Source organism: Delphinus delphis, chromosome 7 (genome assembly GCF_949987515.2).
Source record: "Delphinus delphis chromosome 7, mDelDel1.2, whole genome shotgun sequence".
Taxonomy (NCBI): domain Eukaryota; kingdom Metazoa; phylum Chordata; class Mammalia; order Artiodactyla; family Delphinidae; genus Delphinus; species Delphinus delphis.
Genome location: NC_082689.1, coordinates 9,436,709 through 9,462,694, shown reverse-complemented (window position 1 = coordinate 9,462,694; position 25,986 = coordinate 9,436,709). Strand labels below are relative to the sequence as shown.

General features: G+C 41.1%; 1 protein-coding gene and 1 pseudogene across 1 annotated transcript in view; both read left to right on the top strand.

Annotated features, from left to right (window-relative positions):
* The window catches only part of FBXO36 (F-box protein 36), a 101,666-nt gene that overhangs the window by 49,950 nt on the left and 25,730 nt on the right, over positions 1 to 25,986 (top strand). The window contains exon 2 of the mRNA XM_060015979.1: positions 7,940 to 8,048. Within this exon, the coding sequence (XP_059871962.1) occupies positions 7,940 to 8,048 (109 nt within the window). The remainder of the gene's footprint in view (positions 1 to 7,939; positions 8,049 to 25,986) is intronic.
* On the top strand, positions 380 to 3,284 carry LOC132428719 (T-complex protein 1 subunit alpha pseudogene; annotated as a pseudogene).

Sequence of the window (25,986 nt, the reverse complement as noted above, 5' to 3'; positions counted from 1 at the left end):
GAGCCCAGATTCTTGCACCTCCCCATACATAGAAAAGTGCTAAATTCATTAACTTGACATATCTGGTTTTCTTTAATTAACAGTAATCTTTTGATGTTCCGACTACCTGCTCTTTGTCACAAAACTCCTATATATCGTGTCTGAGAAGCTGCCTCCCAGGCTTGAAGTCCTCAGAAAGTCTGCCAAATAAAACATGATTCTCAACTTTTAGGTTGTGCATTTTTTTTTAGTCAACACTCCTTATAAGTGATAAAATCTTTCCCAGAAGCTCCTGCAAATTTCTCCTTCTGTCTCATTGGCCAAAATTTTGTCACATGCCCATGCCCATACCAATCATAGGCAGGGGGAACAAACCTACAAGGAATGGCTTAGACCCATCATGTCGCACCCCCTGGAGCTAGAGGTGAGGCCCATTCACTGAGCACAAGCAATGCAGAGGAGAGAGGCTATGGGAAAAATCAGGGTTCATGTGGAAAGAGCAGGTGGGCAAATGAATGCTGGGGAGCAACCAACAATGTCTGCCACCGATTCCTAATCACACCCACTGTGTTAGAGGTGCACTAATTCGACTCTCCGAGGGCAGCTTCATTTCTGAGTTCTTAAAGGAAGAAACATTTCAATGTAGTCAGTTTTCCCTTATTAAAAACTTCCATTGATTCCATTTTCATTTCAGCCTCAGACTCATCTTTCCCATATTTAATAATGATGCTTTTATTCCTAATGTATAAAAATTGCTCCTATTCCAGAGGAAAATTTTCAATAGCTGAAAATCTAAGTTTTGCTGTGTTTAGACCAACTGAGCCAAACAGAGACACATAGGGGAACGCATATTTAAAGTTGTAAATTTGGACCAAAAGCATATCATAATTGTTTATAGTTTAAATATGCAGTGAGTGAAAATAATCTTCCTAATTCATTTAAAATACAATATCTTTCTACATTTTGGAATGCCCGTGCTTTGTGAGCTTTTGAGTAATATCGAAAGGTAAAATTACTCGCAGTTTGCCCTTGCAATTCTTGCTTCTCCATTTCTCAGTAGAATGTTCAGGTAACAAAATCCTTCTTCATCAAATAAAATATCTAATTTCATAAACTCTCTCTGACACAATCTCAACCCCACTCTGTAAAATCCCCAAATTATATATGATTTCCAAAACAGGGAGAAATTTGATCTGATAGAATAACAACAGCCTGCAGGAGAAAGCAGAAACAGTCGTGTGCTAAATTACAATCGTATTTCCTGGACAGATGCTTAGAAAGAGTCAGAATGCCCCATTTGGTATGCGGTTATCTGGCAAGTCACCCTAATCCTTCATGAGCAACTTTGTGTATTGACTGGATAGATGGATGACTATTTAATTATGCTGTTGAGAAAATACTTACTGCAAAGAATGTGCAATTCTTAATGATTATTGATGATTAGAAAAGTCAAATACCAAGTCAGAGTGAAAAGCTGAAATAAAGATCCTTGAAGAATACAACTAAGAAAGCAGAACTTGATGAAGTATGTTTTTGTTTTCTTTTTGACCATGCGGCATCTTAGTTCCCCGACCAGGGATGGAACCCATGCTCCCTGCAGTGGAAGCACGGAGTCTTAACCACTGGACTGCCACAGAAGTCCCAATGAAGTATGGTTGAATATTGTTAGATAGTTGATGAGAACAAAGACAAGGTTCTGATCTGTAGGTATTTGGGGCCTGAGTGTGTTATAAGTATGAAGGGGTGACCAGCAAGGGAACAAGAGGGAAAGAGGGAAGGAAAGAGGCAAGGACCGTCCTCTACGGAGCTCACGGGCTGGCATCATGTGCCTGGCATCGTGCTGGGCACTTTGGATTTATCCCAGGTCATCCCTCCAAATTCAATGAAGTGGGCATCGTGGTTGTTTCCATTTTGGAGATGAAGAAACTGAGGTCACAAGAGATTAAGACATTTGCCCAAAAGAGACATTCCTGGTGGTCCAATGGTAAGGAATCTGCCTTCCAATGCAGGGGACGTAGGTTCAATCCCTGTTGGGGGAGCTAAGATCCCACATGCCGCACGGCAACTAAGCCCACGCACCACAGCTAGAGAGCCCGTGCTGCAAACTACAGAGCCCATGTGCTCTGGAGCCCGTGCACCACAACTAGAGAGAGAAAAACCCACATGCCACTCACTACTAGAGAGAAGCCCATGCGCTGCAACAAAGAGCCCGTGCCGCAGCGGAAGATCCCACGTGCCTCAACAAAGACCTGATGCAGCCAAAAATAATAAATAATAAATATTTTTTAAAAAGACATTTGCCCCAGGTAAGTGGCAGAGACCACGGTTTAAACCCAGACCCTTCTAACACCAGAGACTCTGCTTTTGTCCCAGCAGCAGGATTTTTCAAATGTAGTGATGGGAGTAACACAATCTCCGAACCTGGGGGACCGGGGTGGGGTGTATATTGCCCAAATATATTCAAATGCTGAGATGCCCACTGTGCCCACCTTTTCCCAGTGCCTCCTGAGTTCCTCTCCTGGTGGGCAAAGGACTTAAGCTTTAGGGACCTTCACTGGATGAATGACAAATACCTCGTCGTCTTGCCATAATAATTCGTGCAGAAGAGACGTTGGGATCAATGAGGAATCTTAGACCTCTCTTTTAAAAGTAGCTCAATTTTCATTTGGAAGGTGAAGAAACTTTTGAAGCTTCAATGTTGGTACAGGAGAGAATTTGTGATGATGAACTGATCTTGATTAAAAACACTAAGGCTCGTACCTCTGCGTCATTCATCTTACTTGGGGCAAATGATTTCATGTGTGGCGAGATGGAGCACTCGTTACCTGATGCCCTTTGTGTGGTGAGAGTTTTGGAGTCAAAATCTGTGGGTCCGGGTAGAAGCAGATTGTAGAAGCAGCGCTTTCCGTATACCTTGAAAACTATGCAACCAGCATGGGCTCCCGGGAACAGCTGGCTCTTGCCGAGTTTGCAAGATCTCTTCTTGTTATTCCTAATGCTCTAGCAGTTAATGCTGCCCAAGACTCCACAGATCGGGCTGCAAAATCGAGAGCTTTTCACAGTGAGGCTCAGAACGCAAAAATCTAAAATGGCTCGGTCTTGACTTGGTCAGTGGTAAACCCTGAGACAACAAACAAGCAGGGGTGTAGGAACCAACCATAGACAAAGTTAAGAGTTTGAAATTTGCAACTGAAGTTGCAATTACCATTCTTCGAATTGATCTTATTAAATTACACCCAGAAGGCAAAGATGATAAGCATGGAGGTTATGAAGCTGCTGTTCACTCTGGAGCCCTTGATGACTGATCTGATTTCTTTTATTTATAACAGTGTTAGATGCAATTTTCTTTTTCTTTTTTTTTTTGTGGTACGCGAGCCTCTCACTGTTGTGGCCTCTCCCGTTGCGGAGCACAGGCTCCGGACGTGTAGGCTCAGCGGCCGTGGCTCACGGGCCCAGCCGCTTCACGGCATGTGGGATCTTCCCGGACCAGGGCACGAACCCTTGTCCCCTGCATCGGCAGGCGGACTCCCAACCACTGCGCCACCAGGGAAGCCCCTTAGATGCAGTTTTCTTGTACCTCGGGTATTACACGTCAAAAAATAAATACAAGTAGCTCAATTTTCAAATTTATTAAAATGATTCACTGGAAATATCAGAGAAAATATGCTAAATTAAAATTTTAAGGAATTCTTACAGGTCACATGATTTCTATTGAGATACCAAATGATGGTGTGTGTTGTATAATGAGACTGGCCGCCTGCCCTTCCTGGAGAGGGTATGAGGCAATGAAATAGAACTAGACTCTTTCTAGGTCAGCCTCTGCCTGGGAGACGAGCTGGGACAAGTTATTTCACCGTCTGCCGTCGACTTCTTCATCCATGAAAAGACAGTCAGTCTCACACTGCTCACAGGTGATTGGGAGCCTGATGAAACCCATGTTCCAGCCAGATCTAAACCGTCGCAAAACCCCTGGGAAGCTCCTCTGTGGCTTTTCTTGCAGCCAGGATTGTTCATTAACAAAATATTCGCAGCTGATAAGATGTTCGAAACAGTATTTACAGATTTTAAGGTTTTCAAAATAGAGATAAATATATAACAATAAATTTCTATGCACTATGACTTAAAATAAGCTAATACCATGAGAGTTAGTAGCCAACTCACAAATATTTGGGGGCTACACTTTAGCTTCCTTCAAACTGTATCTGTGATGTGAAATAATTGCATTTATTTATTGCCAAGCTAATATGCTCCTTCCTCCTGCACATAGAAATATTTTCCTTTAAATATTTGGAGCAGGGGTGTATACACTTCTGAGCCTTTTAACAAGTGATCATTAACATTGATCTATGTTATTAATCATTTCTTCACAAATTGTTTTATTGGCCACAGAGTATTCCATCATCTAAATGGGCCATGATTATTTAACTAGTCCCAACTATTGGACCCTTAGGTCAGCACTGATTTTTCATGATTATAATTAACCCATGACAAACATTCTTATATAAAAAATGTTGTACATGTCTCTGATAAATTCCTTAGGAGTAGAATATCTGGGTCAAAGGGAATGGATGACTTTAAGGTTTTTGGAAGATATTGCCAAACCAATTTACACTCTTCTCAATGAGTATTAAGGGGCTGGGCTCCCTTTTTTTTTTTTTTTTGTCCTCACCAATATTGGGTTTTGTCACTTAAAAAAAAATCTTTAAAATTTGAGAGACAGTAAGTGTTAGAAAATATCTGTCTCATATCTTTTTCTGTTTTAATAAGTACAGTATGTAGAACATAAGAGTCTTGACTAGGCTCAGTTGTGGTTCTGAGGCGCATATTTCTGTGTACTGCTCTGTGGAGGTGGTCTGATGAGTTATAGTATGCAGGTTGTACGTAAAGAAAGCTTCGTGACTCAGAACAAACCCTGTGTTGAAGAGTTAATAGTGAGGAGGCTTGGGTTCTGGTTTTAACCAGCCGCGTTTCCTTAGGCAAGTGTTATATCCTTAGGCATTTACCTTAAATACCTCAGAGGAGCCAGTAGTATGCTTGCCTGTGTGTGCAAGGTAACTTGAGTCTGTGTCCTGAGGAGTCTCCCTCTAGAGGCCATGACAGCAAGCACTTTGAACATTGCCTTCTCAATCAGTACCAGAGGGCTAATTCATTAGCAGAAGAAATGTCAGAAATAATTCTTAATTGGTGAAATGGATGATGTGCAAGATATGAAGCTGACAAATAAGATTGTACAAGTGTCTGTCTGCCTTTTTTTTGAACAATGTAAGAAGTAAGCTCTGTAGCTAAATGTTTCTGGGTTACGCCCTGTCTAGAACTACATGCATTCCAAAATCTTACACTTAACTCACAATTTAGTTGCTTGATCTAGCTAGAGGGGTAGCTGATTAGGTCATTATAATTTAGGTGCTCTTGTCCCAGAGAGAAACTTTCCTGAGAAGGTTCCTGTAGGGTGCCAGAGTGGATGGGAGGGGGCACCCCACTGAGCTTCTAGAAACATGTTTTGGACTCCTGTGGTGTCTGTCTTTCTTATGTCAGAATTTAATTGTAACATAACATCTGGTCGTGTGGTTGTAGGGAGGGACACCTATCACTTCTGACTTAACCTGTTTGAAATATTTTCCTCACATGAGTCACAGGAAATGGACATAATTATTTCTGACTTCCCAACTAGTTCTAAAAGTTCTAGATTATGTGTATAAAGAATGTTGCATTAGATTCAGATGACCTGGCATCTTCATCCAATAGCAAGGGGATATTATTTATAATATTTAATGTTAATTAATTAATTAATTTTTGGTTGCATTGGGTCTTCGTTGCTGTAAGCAGGCTTTCTCTAGTTGAGGTGAGCACGGGCTACTCTTCGTTGCAGTGCGTGGGCTTCTCACTGCAGTGTCTTCTGTTGTTGCAGACCATGGGGTCTAGATGAGCGGGCTTCAGTAGCTGTGGCATGCAGGCTCAGTAGTTGTGGCTCGCAGGCTCTAGAGCACAGGCTGAGTAGTTGTGGCTCATGGGCTTAGTTGCTCCACGGCATGTGGGATCTTCCCAGACCAGGGCTCGAACCTGTGTCCCCTGCACTGGCAGGTGGATTCTTAACCATTGCACCACCAGGGAAGCCCTTAATATTAATTTTAATAATACTTAATAGAAGGAGATGAAAAGGAAAATTGAAGTGCAGAGAGATTAAATAGATGAGCCAAGTCCTTCTTTGCTCCAAAAGTCATGCTCTTTCTCCTGTAATACCTGATACCCTTTGGTTATAGATCAAATTGTGTTCCCCCCTTTAAAGTCTTATGTTGAAACCCTAATCCTTAATGTAACTGTATTTGTACATAGGGCCTTTCAAGAACTAATTAAGGTTAAATGAGGTCATCAGTGTGGGGCCCTAATCCAATATGACCAGTGTCCTTATAAGAAGAGGAAGAGACACCAGGGATGCACATACCCAGAGGTAAGATCACATGAGGACACAGTGAGAAGGTGGCATCTGCAACCAAGGAGAGAGGCCTCAGGAGACACCAAACTTGCCAACACGTTGATCTTGGACTTGCAGCCTCCAGAACTGTGAGGGAATAAATTTCTGTTGTTCAAGCCATCCAGTCTGTGATATTTTTTTATGGCAGCCCTAGTAGACTGATATACCCTTAACTCTCTGGAGATGGGGCAGAAAGATACTAAAGAGGGTGATTTTGGTGAGCCTCATGCTGAGAAAAAAACAAAAGTGGCAGGCGAAGGGATTTTCTGAAAGGAATCAGCGACGACAATATTCTGAGATTATGGAGTTTTGTAACCTACGTATGTATATATTTTCCCTCTGCTCCCAAGGAGGCTCCCAAGGCAGTAGCCCAAGGAGGTGCACCCAGGACCTGTGAGGACCACGGGGAGTGTTGGGTGGCTGGGGATGGGGGAGAGGAAACTAAATAAAGGGAGCCCTCTTAGCAAGTTTCACCTACTTAACAATTTTGCGTTGGGTAGAGCTGAACTAATTTTTTTGTTTGTTTGTTTGTTTTTGTTTTGCGGTACGCTGGCCTCTCACTGTTGTGGCCTCTCCCGTTGCGGAGCACAGGCTCCGGACGCGCAGGCTCAGCGGCCATGGCTCACAGGCCCAGCCGCTCCGCGGCATGTGGGATCTTCCCGGACTGGGGCACGAACCCGTGTCCCCTGCATCGGCAGGTGGACTCTCAACCACTGCGCCACCAGGGAAGCCTGAGCTGAACAAATTTTAACCTTACATGGTAATGCCAACGAGGAAAGAAACCAGAACTAGGAAGCCAAGCAGTTTCTCAGCACTGTCTGTCTCCTTACCCATCTTTTCCCTGGGAGCCCTACAGCAGGAAGAGTTTGGTTGACACTGCTATGAAATCAACATAGAAACTAAGTGCAGTCCATAACCATGGAAATGAGGTTTGCTTCTGATAAACCAAAATGCTCACAGAAGTGAAATGCACTGTCAGCAGATCCATTACCAAGAAGTGTCTTGGGTAATGACACTCTGATGCATCAGTCAAGGCATGATGGTGCTTTTCCTGGCTCTATCCAAGTGCCTGTCTCTCTCCACGAGAAAAGTATCCACTCCTCATGTCTGCTCTGTAGACAGGGAAGGGAGGAGGAGAACTAAGCAATTACTTTGGAAATGGCCCCCAAAGGTAAAGAACCTCTGTTCTCAGGAGCAGCTAGCCATTTGGCTCCGGGTGATTTAACACCAATTGACTTGAGAGATTTTTAAGATTCCTTCCAGCACTTTGGTTTTGTGCCCCTAATTTCTAAGGAAAATGTTCACTGATGCACAGACCTCACTTCTAATTTGATGTGATGCCAGTTTGTGAAGTTATACCTGCTGTTGGACACACAGCCTTATGTGCCTTCCATGATGGTGATTTTTTTTAAAACCCCAGACCTAAACACAGCTGTTGGTATTGAAATCAGTTTTAGTTCATCTCGCTTTCTATCTGTTCAATTACAGGTAACCTTTAGATGGTGGAAGATCTCTCTGAGGAGTGAGTATAGATCAGCAAAACCTGGAGAAACAAAAGAAACTCATGAAGACTTCCTAAGGAACTCACATCTTCAGGGTAAGGAAGGGGACATATTATGTATACTTGCTGCTCTTAAGTTCTCTTTAGTTAGTGACAGATTTTGTCAGTGAAGTATCCAGTATCTCATCATTTGAAATGATATGTAATTATGTACTTAATTGGATATAACAGATATGATAGAACATTGGGATCTTAAAAGGCAGAAAATCGTTAACATATCCTGAAATTTCTTTTGGGAAAAAATCTTTAAGCATTTAAGTTTCCAGGTTAACGTGTAGATTTCGTTAATAGTCTTAAATCATGTAGTAAATATAAATTTTTAACTCAATATTTAATTAAAACGGGTTTCCTTTAGTTAAAAATAAGTTAAAAGATTATTCAATGATGGCTGTAAAGCAATTACACTCCAATAAAGATGTTAAAAAAAAAGATTATTTAAAAACATAATCAAATTATGAGACTTCCCTGGTGGCGCAGTGGTTAAGAATCCACCTGCCAAAGCCTGGGACATGGGTTTGAGCCCTGGTCTGGGAAGATCCCACATGCCGTGGAGCAACTAAGCCCATGCACCACAACTACTGAGCCTGTGCTCTAGAGCCTGCGAACCACAACTACTGATCCGGCGTGCCACCACTACTGAAGGCTGTGCTCCGCAACAAGAGAAGCCACCGCAGGGAGAAGCCCACACACCACAACGAAGAATAGTCCGCACTCGCCACAACTAGAGAAAGCCCAGGCACGTAGCAACGACGACCCAACGCAGCCAAATAAATTAATTAAAAAATTCAAATTATCAATTGTTTGAATTCTTATGCATTTTGGCATTCATTTAAAATCTCTACCATTTCTTTTAATATCAAGGTTTTCATGAGAAGCAGTCTTAATCAAGTAGCATTTGGACTTAATAATAGAAATTGCCCTTCAATTTCCCCTTTGTTTTTTTCTTTCTCAATGTGAAGATTTCAAACATAAAGTGTAGACAGAATGTTTTTTTAAAAAACTCCCATGTACCCATAACCCAGTTCAATAATACTCAAAATGTGGCCAAAAATGTACACAGACCTACTGTTCTCACTGGATTTTGAAGTGAATCTCAGTTGCTGCATCACTTCATCCTAAACTATTTCAGTATGTGTCTCTGAAAGGACTCTCTTTAAACTCTTCAATAATTATTCCTTAATAATAAGCTTTTAAAGCTAGAAGGCACTTTAGAGATCCTTATTTTATTATGAGTAATTAACAATGTTATTACTATTAATATCAGGGCTTCCCTGGTGGCGTAGTGGTTGGGAGTCCGCCTGCCAATGCAGGGGACACGGGTTTGTGCCCCGATCCGGGAGGATCCCGCATGCGGTGGAGCGGCTGGGCCCGTGAGCCATGGCCGCTGAGCCTGCGCGTCCGGAGCCTGTGCTCCGCAACGGGAGAGGCCACAACGGTGAGAGGCCCGCGTACCGCAAAAAAAAAAAAATAATAATAATATCAAGCACTTTCATATACATGTTCTCATTTTGCTATTATAATATTCTTGTGTAATAAATAGTATTATTCCTTTTTCTCAAATGAGATTCAGAATGGATGTGACTTTCCCAGGTCCCACAGCTAACTACTGACATTGCCAGGCCTAAGCATTGAGAATAGAAAAAAAAAAAAATCTTATTTAAATTTCATTTTATTTATTTTTTGTTTGTTTTTAAAAAATATTTATTTATTTACTTTTGGCTGCGTTGGGTCTTAGTTGCGGCACACGGCATCTTTCGCTGCAGTGTGCAGGCTTCTCTCTAGTTGTGGTGTGTGGGCTCAGTAGTTGCAGCATGTGGGCTTAGTTGCCCCGCAGCATGTGAGATCTTAGTTCCCTGACCAGGGATCAAACCCACATCCCCTTAATTGGAAGGTGGATTCTTAACCACTGGACCACCAGGGAAGTCCTCCCAAAATCTTACTTTTATTTTTTATTTATTTATTTTTAAAATAAATAAATTTATTTATTTATTTTTGGCTGCGTTGGGTCTTCATTGCTGTGCGCGGGCTTTCTCTAGTTGCAGCGAGCAGGGGCTACTCTTTGTTGTGGCACGTGGGCTTCTCATTGTGCTGGCTTCTCTTGTTGCAGAGCACAGGCTCTAGGCACGTGGGCTTCAGTAGTTGTGGCACACGGGCTGAGTAGTTGTGGCTCACGGACTCTAGAGTGCAGGCTCAGTAGTTGTGGCGCATGGGCTTAGTTGCTCCACGGCATGTGGAATCTTCCTGGACCAGGGCTCAAACCCGTGTCCCCTACATTGGCAGGCGGATTCTCAACCACTGCGCCTCCAGGGAAGTCCAACATCTTACTTTTAAAAGGCACGCTCTGGGTGGATCTTTGATAATCAGTGTTGTTAAAGACTTTCTCTTATTTAGCACTATAGCATGTAATAGTTGGTTTTTAAGAGAGAGAGTAGGTTTGGTTTGGTTTTACTTCCTTAAATAGTTAAACATCTGGATTGATTGCACTCAGGTTTTGATACTATACACATCTTATTTTGTTAACTCCTTTATAGAAAGTATTTATAAAATTCATTATTGGCTTGAAAAGAACCATGTTGAAGAAAGACTGCCCACTTTTCATTGAATAAAAATCAGTCTAGGCAGGCCTTGCTTATTTAATTGTGGGATAGACAGGTTTCTGCCCAGATAACTATAAAGTAAACTTCTATAAAACACATTTTGTTTTCAAGTTAGGTTCCGTTTTATTTTCTAAGCACAACAGTACGTAATCCAGAGCTATATGTCTAGGGAGTGCTGAATATTTGTTGACAGACCATGGGATTTTTCTGATTGACTTCAACAGAAACCTGGAGATGTGGGTTTGGGCCAGAGAGATGGGAGGTGATCGTCTCTTGAGTAGAGGCTTAAGGGCCAACACCTGTCTCTTGCGTCTCTGACACCCTTGCCCCCTAACAAAACACTGACGGTGAGGGTGGGGCAACATCAGCTTCAGGATGACCACTTGTGGGTTTCCTGATCCCAGAAGAATAAACAAGAAAGCGGGAATTTATGAGTCTGACAGAGAGTCTGCTGGCTCCCCACCCGCATGGAGAGAGGAGAGTTGCGGAATTCAGTGGAGGAATACACCCAAACAGGCTTTTAAAATTGCAGTTTTGAGAGCTGCAGTCTCACGCCAGGAACAGCACAGAGATACCAAATTAAATTGGCCTGGCAAGTTCAAAGGCATCTGCGTCTCACTTTGTAGCCTTCCTACAGCACTGGAGTCTTGGCAGAGGGAAAAACTCCAACCAACACTGTTGTTCTTCCTTCTCTTCCCCCTCAGTTCTTAGGGAATCCCTCAGAAAGCCCAGAAGAGGGGTGCGCTGTGGCACAGAGCGGGGCTCAGGGGTTAGAATTAGGTTTTCATGAGAAGCAGTCTTAATCAAGTAGCATTTGGACTTAATAATAGAAATTGCCCTTCAATTTCCCCTTTGTTTTTTTCTTTCTCAATGTGAAGATTTCAAACATAAAGTGTAGACAGAATGTTTTTTTAAAAAACTCCCATGTACCCATAACCCAGTTCAATAATACTCAAAATGTGGCCAAAAATGTACACAGACCTACTGTTCTCAGGGCCAGGTTAGAATCTCTGCTGCCTCTGCCGGGTTCTGTAACCCCCTCCGTGAGCCCATTTCCTCCTCATATCTGAGGGTCAAATGCTTACTCGATGTGGTCGCTTTGAGCTTTCAATGACCTGACACATGAAAGGTATTTAGAAAGGCGCACAATAGAGAATCAGCTCTTAATCGTTGTTTGCTGTTATTAAGTTTAGGATGTTTGGATTTATTTTGCCCCACCCCCTACTTATCATATTCCCAAGATCCCCCCAAAGTTTTTTCATCCAAAGTCTTCTCTTGCTAACATCCTAAACACTAGCAGCACGTTTCTAGAAATCCGGGTCAGCCTTGGTGTCAGTCCTGACAGAGGACAAGAACCGTGTTCTCTTGCTTCCTTGGCCTCTCAGCAACACTAATTCAGGGGTGACGTTTTCTTCCCTGGCTTCCGGGAGCACCTCGGTCTTGGTCCTCCTCTTGCCTCACCGGCGTCTTCTTGGTCTCCTTGCTGGGTCCTTCTCATATCTCCAGATCTAAATGTTGGGGCCCAGGGTTCAGCTCTAGTGCCTCTTCTTTTGTCAGTCTGTACTTACCCCCTGGGGAATCGGATCCAGTGTCTGGCTTTAAATGCTGCCCATAAGGGGATGAGTCCCAAATTGGTATCTCCAGCCTGCACCTCTCCCCGGAACTCCACACTCAGATATTTATCTAGCTGCCCCCTTGGTATCTGCACTAATGTGTCTAACAGGCTCTCAAAGGTAAGGTGTCCAAAAATAGCTCCTGATCCTTCCTCTGCCAAAAAATAAGGCCCCAAATCCTAGAGGTATCCTTGGTTCCTTTCTTTCTCTTACATGTTCGATCTAATCCTTCAACAAAACCAGAATCTGAACTGTGTTCCTCTGTGTGCATGCCCCTCCCTGGGGTCTCTCTGTGTGTCTGAATTTCCTCTTCTCATAAGAATACTAGTCATGGGACTTCCCTGGTGGTCCAGCAGCTAAGACTCTACGCTCCAAATGCAGGGGCCCCGGGTTCCATCCCTGGTCAGGGAACTAGATCCCATATGCCACAACTGAGAGTTTGCATGCCAAAACTAAGACCAGGCACAGCCAAATAAATAAATATATATTTTTTAAAGAGTACTAGTCAGGGCTTCCCTGGTGGCGCAGTGGTTGAAAATCCGCCTGCCGATGCAGGGGACATGGGTTCCTGCCCCGGTCCGGGAGAATCCCGCATGCCGCGGAGCGGCTGGGCCCGTGAGCCATGGCCGCTGAGCCTGCGCGTCCGGAGCCTGTGCTCTGCAACGGGAGAGGCCACAACAGTGAGAGGCCCGCATACCGCAAAAAAAAAAAAAAAAAAAAAAAAAAAAGTACTTGTCAGATTGGATTAGAGCCCACCTATATGACCTAATTTAACCTAATTACCTCTTTATTTATTTTATTTTATTTTATTTTTTTAGTGTTTCCATTAGTCTTTCAAATACTCTTCCTAATTACCTCTTTAAAGGCCCATCTCCCAGGAGAGTCACAGGCAAAGGTACTGGGGTTTAGGACTTACATATATGAATCTGGGGGAGGCGAGGAGGGCACAATTCAGCCGATAACAAAATTTGTACTTTCCAGGTAGCAAAAGTCCTATAATCTGTAAGCAGAGTGTATCTTTATTAAGTTAATAATTAATGATTATATTGGTTTCCTATTGCTGGTGTAACAAATTACCACGAATTTAGTGGCTTAAATGATAAAAATGTATTACCTTACATTTTTGGAGTGCCTAAGTGTCACTGGGCTAAGATCGAAGTGTTGGTAGGACTGTGTTCCCTCTGGGGGCTCTAGGGGAGGGTCCATTTCCTTGCCTTTTCCAGGTTCTAAAGGCTGCCTGTTCCTTGGCTCATGGTCTCTGCCATCATCTTCAAAGCCAGCAATGGGCAGTCCAGTCTTTCTCATCCTGACACTGCTTTTGGGTTCACATCTCTTTCTCTGACTCTGACCCTTCTGCCTCCCTTTTCTCCTTCTAAGAACCCTTATGATTATGTTGGGCCCACCCAGTTCATCCAGGGTTATCTCGCTATCTCAAGATCTTTAATCACATCTGCAAAGTCCCTTTTGCCATGTAAGGTCACAGGTTCTGGAGATTAGGATGTAGGACATCTGAAGGGGTGGGGAAGACTGCCTACCATGATGATATATGTCACAACAACCTAAATTATAAAATCAAAAACATTGCTGATCTTTTTTCTAGATTTCTTTTTTTTGTTTGTTTGTTTGTTTGTTTTTTGGCCACACAGCACGGCATGTGGGATCTTGGTTCCCCGACCAGGGATCAAACCTGCGCCCCCTGCATTGAAAGCGTGGAGTCTTAACCACTGGACCACCAGGGAAGTCCCAGATTTGTTTTTTTTGTTTTTTTTTTTTTTGGTGGCTCAGGCTCAGCGGCCATGGCTCACGGGCCCAGCTGCTCCACGGCATGTGGGATCTTCCCGGACCAGGGCACGAACCCGCGTCCCCTGCATCGGCAGGCGGACTCTCACCCACTGCGCCACCAGGGAAGCCCCCAGATTTGTATTTTTAAAAGACAAAAATCATATATTTATTATTTTAAAAGTCATCCCTACACTACAAAGTATAGAGAACTCTTAGCATGGCAATTAAGGGTGTTGCTTAATACAGACTACCTCTGTTCAAACTCTGGCTCCAAATCCATTAGGTATGTAACATAGGGCAAATTATTTATTTCTTTCTTTATTTTCTTGGCTGTGTCGGGTCTTAGTTGCGGCACGCAGGGTCTTCATTGAGGCATGCGGAATCTTTCATTGCAGTGAGGGCTCTTCACTGCGGTGTGCGGGCTTCTCTGTAGTTGTGGCGTGCGGGTTTTTTTCTCTCTCTAGTTGTGGTGCGCAGGCTCCAGGGTGCATGGGCTCTGTAGTTTGCAATACGCGGCTCTCTCATTGAGGTGCACAAGCTCAGTAGTTGTGGTGCATGGGTTTAGTTGCCCCACGCATGTGGGATCTTAGTTCCCTGACCAGGGATTGAACCCGAGTCCCCTGCATTGGAAGGCGGATTCTTTACCACTGGACCACCAGGGAAGTCCCTGGGCAAATTATTTAATCAGTTTGGATCTCAGTTTCCTCAACGGTCGATAATGGAAATAATAATAGCATCTACTTCATAGGGTCCTTATGAAGATTAATTGAATGAAGTGCTTAGAATTTGTCTAGCATATGATAAGAACTCAGTAAATTCTAGCTATTACAAGTTTTAAAATTTTTTAAGTTTTTTTTATTTTTTGGGCTGTGTTTGGTCTTTGTTGCTGCACGGGCTTTCTCTAGCTGCAGTCAGCGGGGGCTACTCTTCATTGCGGTACGCAGTCTTCTCATTGCGATGGCTTCTCTTGTGGAGCATGGGCTCTCGGCCCCCAGACTTCAGTAGTTGCAGCACGTGGGCTCAGTAGTTGTGGCTCACGGTCTCTAGAGTGCAGGCTCAGTAGTTGTGGCTCACGGGCTTAGTTGCTCCATGGCATGTGGGATCTTCCCAGACCAGGGCTTGAACCCACGTCCCCTGCATTGTCAGGAAGATTCTTAACCACTGGGCCACCAGGGAGGTCCCTAATGGGCATTTTCAAAAGCCTTTAGGTACATTCTGGGACGTGTTTATCTTTGCACAATTATGTGAGAATGTCAATAGCATAGATTCTTAGTTGTAGAATTGCTAGGTCCAAAGATATTTACATTATAAATTTTGATAGGTACGGATTATATTATTTGAGGGGTGAATTCTTGAAAACCTTGTGTAAGTCAAGGTTAACTTGACAAAGATGGTATTTCTGTTAACCAGCTTGAGTAGCACTGTCAAGGATGTAGCACAAATGCCATCTACAACTCATTTGACCTCTGTAATTATGCCAACTTTATAATTATGCTATTTTTGAAAGAATTTTAAGTTGAGTGATTTACATTATTTCCATGTTTGTTCATAAAATGAGACTTCATTAATATTTTGATGTCACCATATTTCAATTCTGACTGACAACTTAAATAAGATGCCAGTCACTTCGCTATACTCACAAATTGCTCTCCCAAAAAGTGTGTATTAAATATTAAACTACTGAATATTAATATAACCATCCAACAGGATATTAAGGGGTAAGTTTTCTTACCCCTTTGCCATCATTAATTAGATATTGTTACTCTTTTTCATCTGTTCCAGTCTGATGGTGAAAATAGTATCATGTTTAATTAGCATTTTCCTGAAAACTAGTAAAAATCCCATCATGTTTAATTGCCATTTATATTCTTTTTGTAACTTGCCTGGTTATACTCTTTGCCCATTTGTCTATGAAGTTTGAATTTTTTTCTCTGAGACCTTTAAAAGTCTGAGAAAACATCTATAGATATTTCCCCCCTAAGCTAAATAGATTGGAACAACCAGAAAATTAGCTATAGGAAATATTTTTTAAAATTTAATTTACGGCAAAAATGTGCCTGTATAAACTCAATTGAAAGTGCTCACTCATGGACTGAGGTTGAATCCAACCTAAAAATAAGTTGTTTTCCAACTTGTATCCATTTTATAAGTTGTTGTCCATTTTTAAGTTGGTTGCTTAGATCTTCAATGAGTTATAAGTGGTGGTTAGGTATATAGGCCAATCCACAAAAATCTCTGTGATAAAACCAAATGACCTCAACAACCATATTTCCTGAACCAAATGACAAAGTTTTTTTTTATTTCTGCTATTGCATATGAAAGGAAATGTGGGAGATACAGTTTAGATGTCAAAGAATTGAAATTTCCATGGATGTTTAGATGATTTATTGGGAGAATGGGACAATGTTTGAAATGGGAACTATAATGGAAAATTGATATTATTAATAAATACTAATATCCTGAAATATTGGCCTGAGTTATACATCCTAAGAATATTGGTATGCCAGGAATCAGAAAGTGGGAAAGAATGGTCCTTACCTTCCTCCCAAATTTGGCTGGCCGCATGCCATGGATCCATAATCCATTTTCTCTAGGTCTTTTCTTGAGGCCCATATCTCAACCTTTGACCAGGGATTTCATTTTCTCATGCTTAGCTACCATTTCTTAGTCTATTCTTCTTCTCTTTGCTCTCCCTAACCATCTGCTCCTTGTCTTCAGCCTGAATCTCTAGCATTTCTAGAGACCTGGGGTCGGGTTCTATGGGTAAGGGGTTAGGTGGGAGAGGGGCAGAAGCATGGGAGCCTGCTCTGGGCTACAGAGCAGGGAAGACAGATCTAAGTAAGGCTCTCATATTTTATCATTTTTTATTAACTTTTGAGATATGAAAAAAAAACCACAAATAAAGGCATGTAGTAAAATAAAAGATGATTCAGTTTAAAAAGGATAGGTATAGACCACCAGAGGGCAGACAGCAGAAGCAAGAAGAACTAAAATCCTGCAGCCTGTGAAGCAAAAACCACATTCACAGAAAGACAAGATGAAAAGGCAGAGGGCTGTGTACCAGATGAAGGAACAAGATAAAACCCCAGAAAAACAACTAAATAAAGTGGAGATAGGAAACCTTCCAGAAAAGGAATTCAGAAAAATGATAGTGAAGATGATCCAGGACCTCAGAAAAAGAATGGAGGCAAAGATCGAGAAGATGCAAGAAATGTTTAACAAAGACCTAGAAGAATTAAAAAACAATCACCTAGAAGAATTAAAAAACAAACAAACAGAGATGAACAATACAATAACTGAAATGAAAAATTCACTAGAAGGAATCAGTAGCAGAAAAACTGAGGCAGAAGAACGGATAAGTGACCTGGAAGACAGAATGGTGGAATTCACTGCCATAGAACAGAATAAAGAAAAAAGAATGAAAAGAAATGAAGACAGCCTAAGAGACTTCTGGGATAACATTAAACGCAACAAAATTTGCATTATAGGGGTCCCAGAAGGAGAAGAGAGAGAGAAAGGACCCGAGAAAATATGTGAAGAGATTATAGTCGAAAATTTCCCTGACATGGGAAAGGAAATAGCCACCCAAGTCCAGGAAGTGCAGAGAGTCCCAGGCAGGATAAACCCAAGAAGAAACAAGCCAAGACACATAGTAATCAAACTGACAAAAATTAAAGGCAAAGAAAAGTTGTTGAAAGCCAAAAGGGAAAAACAACAAATAACATACAAGGGAACTCTCATAAGGTTAACAGCTGATTTTTCAGCAGAAACTCTACAAGCCAGAAGGGAGTGGCATGATATATTTAGAGTGATGAAAGGGAAGAACCTACAACCAAGATTATTCTACCTGGCAAGGATCTCATTCAGATTCAATGGAGAAATCAAAAGGTTTACAGACAAGCAAAAGCTAACAGAATTCAGCACCACCAAACCAGCTCTACAACAAATGCTAAAGGAACTTCTCTAAGTGGGAAACACAAGAGAAGAAAAGGACCTACAAAAACAAACCCATAACAATTAAGAAAATGGCAATAGGAACATACATATCGATAATTACCTTAAACGTGAATGGATTAAATGCTCCAACCAAAAGACACAGGCTCCCTGGATGGACACAAAAACAAGACCCATCTATATGCTGTCTACAGGAGACCCACTTCAGACCTAGGGACACATACAGACTGAAAGTGAGGGGATGGAAAAAGATATTCCATGCAAATGGAAATCAAAAGGAGGCTGGAGTAGCAATACTCATATCAGATAAAATAGACTTTAAAATAAAGACTGTTACAAGGAACAAGGAAGGACACTACATAATGATCAAGGGATCAATCCAAGAAGAAGATATAACAATTATAAATATATATGCACCCAACATAGGAGCACCTCAATACATAAGGCAACTGCTAACAGCTATAAAAGAGGGAATTGACAGTAACACAATAATAGTGGGGGACTTTAACACCTCACTTACACCAATGGACAGATCATCCAAACAGAAAATTAATAAGGAAACACAAAACACAATAGATGACACAATAGACCAGATAGATTTAATTGAAATTTATAGGACATTCCATCCCAAAACAGCAGATTACACTTTCTTCTCAAGTGCATACGGAACATTCTCCAGGATAGATCACATCTTGGCTCACAAATCAAGCCTCAGTAAATTTAAGAAAATTGAAATCATATCAAGCATCTTTTCTAACCACAACGCTATGAGGTTAGAAATCAATTACAGGGATAAAAACATAAAAAACACAAACACGTGGAGGCTAAACAATACGTTACTAAATAACCAAGAGATCACTGAAGAAATCAAAGAGGAAATCAAAAAATACCTAGAGACAAATGACAACGAAAACATGATCCAAAACGTATGGGATGCAGCAAAAGCAGTTCTAAGAGGGAAGTTTATAGCAATATAAGCCTACCTCAAAACAAGAAAAATCTCAAATAAACAATCTAGCCTTACACCTAAAGGAACTATAGAAAGAAGAACAAACGAAGCCCAAAGTTAGTAGAAGGAAGGAAATCATAAAGATCAGATCAGAAATAAATGAAATAGAAACAAAGAAAACAATAACAAAGATCAATAGAACTAAAAGCTGGTCTTTGAGAAAATAAACACAATTGATAAACCATTAGCCAGACTCCTCAAGAAAAAGAGGGAGAGGACTCAAATCAATAAAATTAGAAATGAAAAAAAAAAAGTATAGGTATAGGATAAAAACAAGTTTCCTTCTGATCCCATGTTCCCATTTCCCATGACAACCATCATTAACAGTTTCATATATATCCTTTGAGAAATGGTCTATGCATATATACAAAATATGTTAACACAAAAAGAAGAATCTTATACATTATGTTCTATACCTTTCCCTTTAAAAGTTTTTAAATTCAGAAGTATCTTAAACCTGCATAAAAGAACAGAAGATAATATTATAAATACCCAAAACCACTAACATAAGATTTTAAAATTTGTCATGTTTACTTCATTTTATTCAAATTATCAAATATGTTGGTGTTGATAATGGTAATTTGTTCTTTCTCTCTTTTTTTTCTTGATCAATCTTGTTAGAGGTTTATTTATTTTTTATTTAGTTTTTGAAAGAACTAAATTTTAGCTCTGTTGATTTTCTCTGTTTTTATTATTGGTCTGTGTTCATACCTATATTATTTCCTTCTTCCTACTTTTCTTAGGTCTGATTCGTTGTTCTTTTCCTAGCTGCTTGAGATGAAAGCTTATTGTTTTTAGCCATTTTTTGCCCTAAATTTCCCATAAGTGCTACTGTAGCTATATTAGGTCAGTTTTGATAAGTTGTGTCTTTATTCTCTTTCAGTTTAAAATATTTTCTAAGTTCCCTTTTGATTTCTTCTTTGATCCATTGATTATTTAGAAACATTTTACTTGAGTTCCAAGTAGCTGGGAATTTTTTAGTTATATTTTTTTCTTGATGTCTAGCTTAATTGCATGTGATCAGAAAATCTACTCTGAATGGTTTTAATTTTTTTGAATTGTTTTAATTTTTGTCATCCTTTCTCAGGGCCATAAGAATCTTCTTTTTATTATCCCAGTTTTAATATACATGCTGTTGAACTGAGCACCATATTTACTTAATGTCTTTTAAAAGCATTTAAAAATTACATACAATATATACTCAAATTTCTGCCCCTCACCTGTTTTTCCTCTATTCCTTTCTACTAACTGTTCTGAAATTGGTATCATTGCCAAGCACGTTTTATTTTACAGAGTCACAAATACATAAATAACATATACTGGGGAGTGCGGGCAGCACTTGGGCTCGGGGGCAGGCCTGACTGCACGGCCGGGCCGGGGACCTGTATCCGCCAGCGAGCAGGGCTGACTTCTTCGGCTTCGTGAGACTCCAGGCTTCGTGAGACCCCAGGCTTCGTGAGACCCCAGGCTTCGTGAGACCCCAGGCGGGACGCCAGTCCCCTCCTGAATGAAGGTCTAACTGCCGGTCCTGCTGGCTGCCCTCCTGGGTGTGGAGCGAGCCCACTCCCTGGTGTGTTTCTCTTGCGTGAATAAGAACAGCAACTGGTACTGCCTGAGGCCCACCGACTGCTCCGATACGGACAGCTACTGTGTGACTACCTCTGCATCCGCTGGCATCGGGAACGTGGTGGACTTTGGCTACACCCTGAGCAAGGGCTGCTCCCGGATCTGCCCCATCCCAGCGTCAACCTCTGCGTGGCGTCCGTGGGCACCCACTGCTGCCAGAGCTCGCTGCGCAACATCAGTGCGCCGACGGTGGACTGCAGGCCAGTGCCACCCACCGTGCTGCTCAGCCTGCTGTCGGCTCTGCTGCGATTTGGCCTCTGACCGCCGGCACCCTGTGCCCGGCCCAGACTCCCAAAGCTCAGGAAGGAAAGTCCAGCCCCTCCCAGACCCAAGAGGATCTCGAAGCCTCCTCCTCTGATTCCTCACCCTGCTGATCCCACCCTCTAGGCCCTGTAGGTGCCCCCTGCACCCACACACCTGCCAGCTACCCTTGCTTCCAGGTCAGCCTTCCAGGGGGAACCTGGGAACGGAGCCCAAGGGTCCCGGAGTCATAACCGCGTCCTAGGGACATGCTGCGAGGGCCACCTGGTCCCAGGCCTGCCCCTGTCCAGGCCCTGTCCGCCCGCAGGTGCAGAAGATGTGCTGTGTGGACAGGCGTGTGGTCCGTGTGCCCTGCTGGGCGTGGTGAGTGTGTGGCCGGGTCTCGGCCTGTGTCGGGGGGCGGGGATGGGAGTAAGCATCAGGATCCCGGCATCCACAGCCCCTAGAGCCCCGAGCGCCAGCACAGAACCCCTTTCCCCTGGCATCTCCGCACACCACATTTCACTCACTTCAAGGGTAGCCTTTTGGAAGACAGGCCTTCCACTGTTTCTAGGTCTAGGCTGCTGACCCTGAAATCCAGCTGCTCTCGGGCCCCCTCCCTCCACCGCCACACTGGAGCCCTCCTGTTGCTTCCGTGCCTCAAATTAACACAGATGTTCCCACACCCCCAAAAATAATAATAATATATTTTACTTTTATATATTTTACATAAATGGTATACTGTGTTGTTTTTCAAGTTTGTTTTATTATTGAACACTGTTTTTGAGATTTATCCATGTTGATATATGTATATCTAGTTCATTCATTTCAATGGCTTATGGTATTTTATATTACAAACCATAGTTCAATCATCTCCCCTACTGAGAGTAGTTAGGTGGTTTCCACTTTTTTGCAATACTAAATCTTCACTTATCCTTGTGCAATGTGTGAGCATTTCTCTAAGTTAGGCATGTAGCGGTGTTTGTTGAGTTGTAGGATATGTGCCTCTTCAAGTTTACTAGGTATTGACAGTCTGCTCTCCAAATGAGTTAAATCCATTTATATTCCCATTGGCATTTTATGAGGGAGTTGCTATTTTCCCACATTCTCACCAACATTTACTGTAATCAAAGATACATGTTATTCTTTGCCAAACTGGGTGTGTAAATTCCCTGATTAGTAATGAGGTTGAATACCCTTTCTTATATTTATTGACCAATTTTCTTCTGAGAATTGCTAGTTCATCTTCTTTGCCTATTTCTTGTATTTGGTTGTTTACCTTCTTTGTGTTGTTTGTAGAAACTTTTTCTTATTTTGAGTACCAATTCTTTGGTTTGGTTATATGTGCTACAGATATTTCACCAAGTTTGGGGTTTATCTTTTTACCTTGTTGATGAGTTTTTACCCATATAGAAGTTTATAATTTTAATGGCGTTCAAACTTGTCACTCTTTTAATAAATGGCTTGTACTTTTGTGTTTTGTTTAAGAAATCTTTCCCTACCCTGATTTCATAAGGATGTACTCCTATGTTTTTAATTCTAAATATTTTATGACTTGTTTGTCATATTTGGTCTTTAACTTATCTCAAGTTTGTTTTTGGTTATGATGAGATGAAATATTATAATTTTTTTTCCTGTATGGTCTGTCAATATTCCCAGCACCATTTATAGGACAGTTTAGTTACCCTACACTGTTTTGTAATCCCATCCTTACATATTGCAGGTTCCAAGGTACATCTATCATTTCCAGGAATATTTAGTTCTATTGGTTGATTGTCTTACACCAACATTACACTGCTTTATTTTTAAATTTTTTTAAACCTTTTATTTTATATTGGAGTATAGTTGATTAACAATGTTATGTTAGTTTCAGGTGTACAGTAAAATGATTCAGGTATACATATACATGTATGTATTCTTTTTCAAATTCTTTTCCCATTTAGGTTGATCAGCATCATTTTTCAGTAAAATTTCTTAACTTTTGTATGTTGATATTTAGATCATCTGCAGTTGCAGTAATGGCAGTTTTTCCTTGCCTTCTAACCCTGATACTTTTTTTTTTTTTTTTTTTTTTGCGGTACACGGGCCTCTCACTGTTGCGGCCTCTCCCGTTGTGGAGCACAGGCTCCGGACACACAGGCTCAGCGTCCATGGCTCACGGGCCCAGCCGCTCCGCGGCATGTGGGATCTTCCCGGACCGGGGCACGAACCCGTGTCCCCTGCATCGGCAGGCGGACTCTCAACCACTGCGCCACCAGGGAAGCCTCCTGATATATCTTTGTGTCTTCTTTTTTTTTTTTCTCCGCCTCCAAAACAATGTTGAATAGAAATGGTGAGAGTAGACATTCTAGTCTTAGGCCTGACATTAAAGGCCACATAAAATCACCATTAGGAGGTGCACTATGGAGAAAACCGCTTGCTTCAATCCTAGTTCTCACTGTGTGACATTGAGCAAAAGCCACTTAAACTCTCTGTTCCTCATCTTTGTCTTTATAAGAGGGAAATCGTAATAGTACCTATCTCACAGAGTTACTGTGAGGATCGAATGATGGTATGTATGTATGATACACACACTGTATACATACAAATTAGAGCAGTACATGGCGAATATTGAATAGTAAACAAATCCATGTGTTATTATCATTGATACTATTATTAGGTTTTTGGTAACTAGCCTGTGTCAGGTTTATCAGGTTAAAGACATTCCCTTTTATTATAGTTTTCTAGGAGTTTTTCTTCATAAATAGATGTTAGAACTATATGAAATAATTTTTAAAATTTATTTATTTTTATTTATTTATTTTTGGCTGCGTTGGGTCTTTGTTGCTGTGTGCGGGCTTTCTCTAGTTGTGGTGAGCTGGGGCTACTCTTTGTTGCGGTGCGCAGGCTTCTCATTGAGGTAGCTTCTCTTGTTGCAGAGCATGGTCTCTAGGCACGGGGGCTTCAGTAGTTGTGGCACGGGGACTCAGTAATTGTGGCTTGTGGGCTCTAGAGCACGACTCAATAGTTGTGGCGCACGGGCTTAGTTGCTCCACGGCATGTGGGATCTTCCAGGACCAGGGCTCAAACCCATGTCCCCTGCATTGGCAGGCGGATTCTTAACCACTGCGCCACCAGAGAAGTCCCCGAAATAATTTTTCTACATTTTTGAGATTATCATTTTTTCCTGTTATTTGTGTTTTTTTCCATTTAAAGAAAATATTTAATTTTCAAAAAGTGTGTAAAACTCCTTACATTGTCAAATGGTTTTTTTTAATTGGAGTATAATTGCTTTACAACGTTGTGTTAGTTTCTGCTGTACAATGAAGTGAATCAGCTATATGCATACCTGTATCCCCTCCCTCTTGGACCTCCCTCACCCTGCCATCCCATCCATCTAGGTCGTCACAGGGCACCAACCTGAGATCTCTGTGCTGTACAGCAGGTTCCCACTAGCTATCTATTTTACACATGGGAGTGTATTTATGTCAAACTTAATCTCCCAATTCGTCCCACCCTCCCCTTCCCCTCCGTGTCCACATGTCCATTCTCTACATCTGCATCTCTATTCCTGCTCTACAAATAGGTTCGTTTGTACCATTTTTCTAGATTCCACATATATGTGTTAATATACAATATTTGTTTTTTTCTTTCTGGCTTACTTCACTCTGTATGACAGACTCTGGGTCCATCCCCATCTCTGCAAATGACCCAATTTCGTTCCTTTTTATGGCTGAGTAATACTACAACACGGTGAATAATATTAATATATCTTCCAAAGTTATTCCATCCTTGGACCCCAGGATTAACTCTACTGCTCACAATTTATTTTTTTAAATGTGTTGATAGATTCAATTTCCTAATACTTTATTTATAATTTTTGCCATGTGTGTTCCTAAATGATGTTTCGTATGCAGTTTTCCTTTTGCCTACCATCATTGCTAGTTAGAGCAACCTCCTGATTTGAACTGGAAGTTTCATTCTATTTCTGTTTTTTGGAACAAATGATATAAGATCTGGATTGTCTGTTCTTTGAGAGTTTATAAAGCCAACCTGTAAATCAGTGTGGACCTGAAGTTTTACTTGAGGTGTTTTTTTTTTTTCAAATCAAACAGTGGATTCAATTTATTTACTAGTTATAGTCTCTCAGGTTTTCTATTTCTTCTTGAGTCAGAATTAGTAAATTATATATTTCTGGAGGATTGCCCATTTGTCTGATTTTGTGTTAATTGGTGTCATGTGTTTCTAAGTCCCTGTTGTAGTTAATCTTTTCATTTCTCATAGGACTGAGTTATGCTTTTGTCCTTTTTTCTTGTTTATTCTTGAAAGTTTATCCATTTTATTAATCTTTTGAAAAATTAATTTTTTGGCTTCCTTGATCATCTATAATGTTTGTTTTCTACTTTATTAATTTTAGCTCTTATCTTTGTATTTTCTTCTAATTTGGGGAAGTAATCAATTTTTTTATTTGAACGCATAGCTCATTAATATTTGATCTTTGTTTTTCTATAGAAATGTCAATTGATAAGTCTTATTAATAGTGTTATTCAAATATTCTGTAACTTCACTTCTGTTTGGTATATCAAGTATTGATAGGTGTTATAAAATCTTCCAGTGCAATGGAGGATTTATCATTTTTTCATCATAATTCCATCAGTGTTTGCTCTGTGTGTTTTGTTAGGGGCATACTATTTTAGAAGTATTAAATCTTCCTGGTGAATTATTCCTTTTATCAATAAGTAATGGTCCTCCTTATTACCAATAGTGAGTTTTGCTTTAAAGTATACTTAGTCTGGTATTACTGTAATTATACCAGCTTTCTTTTGGTTTGTATTGGTCTAGCTTTTTCCATTCTATTACTTTCACTTTTCTGTATCTTTTTTTTAAGCATGTATGTATTATTTATCTGAGTGTCTTTTAGCTGGCATGATTAGTTCATTTATATTTACTGTGATTACTAATATGTCTATAATTTCCATCATCCTATTTTGTGCTTTCATCTTATCACGCTTTTTCTTTGCTTTTTGTTTTGTTTCCATGTCTTCCTTTCTCTTTTGTGTTTCCTTTATTCCATTTTTTTCCCCTTAAGACAGAGACTACATTTCCCTCCCTACCTTGCAGATGTGGCCATGTGACCCAGTTTTGCTGGGTAAGACGAAGTTGTTTCATAGAGC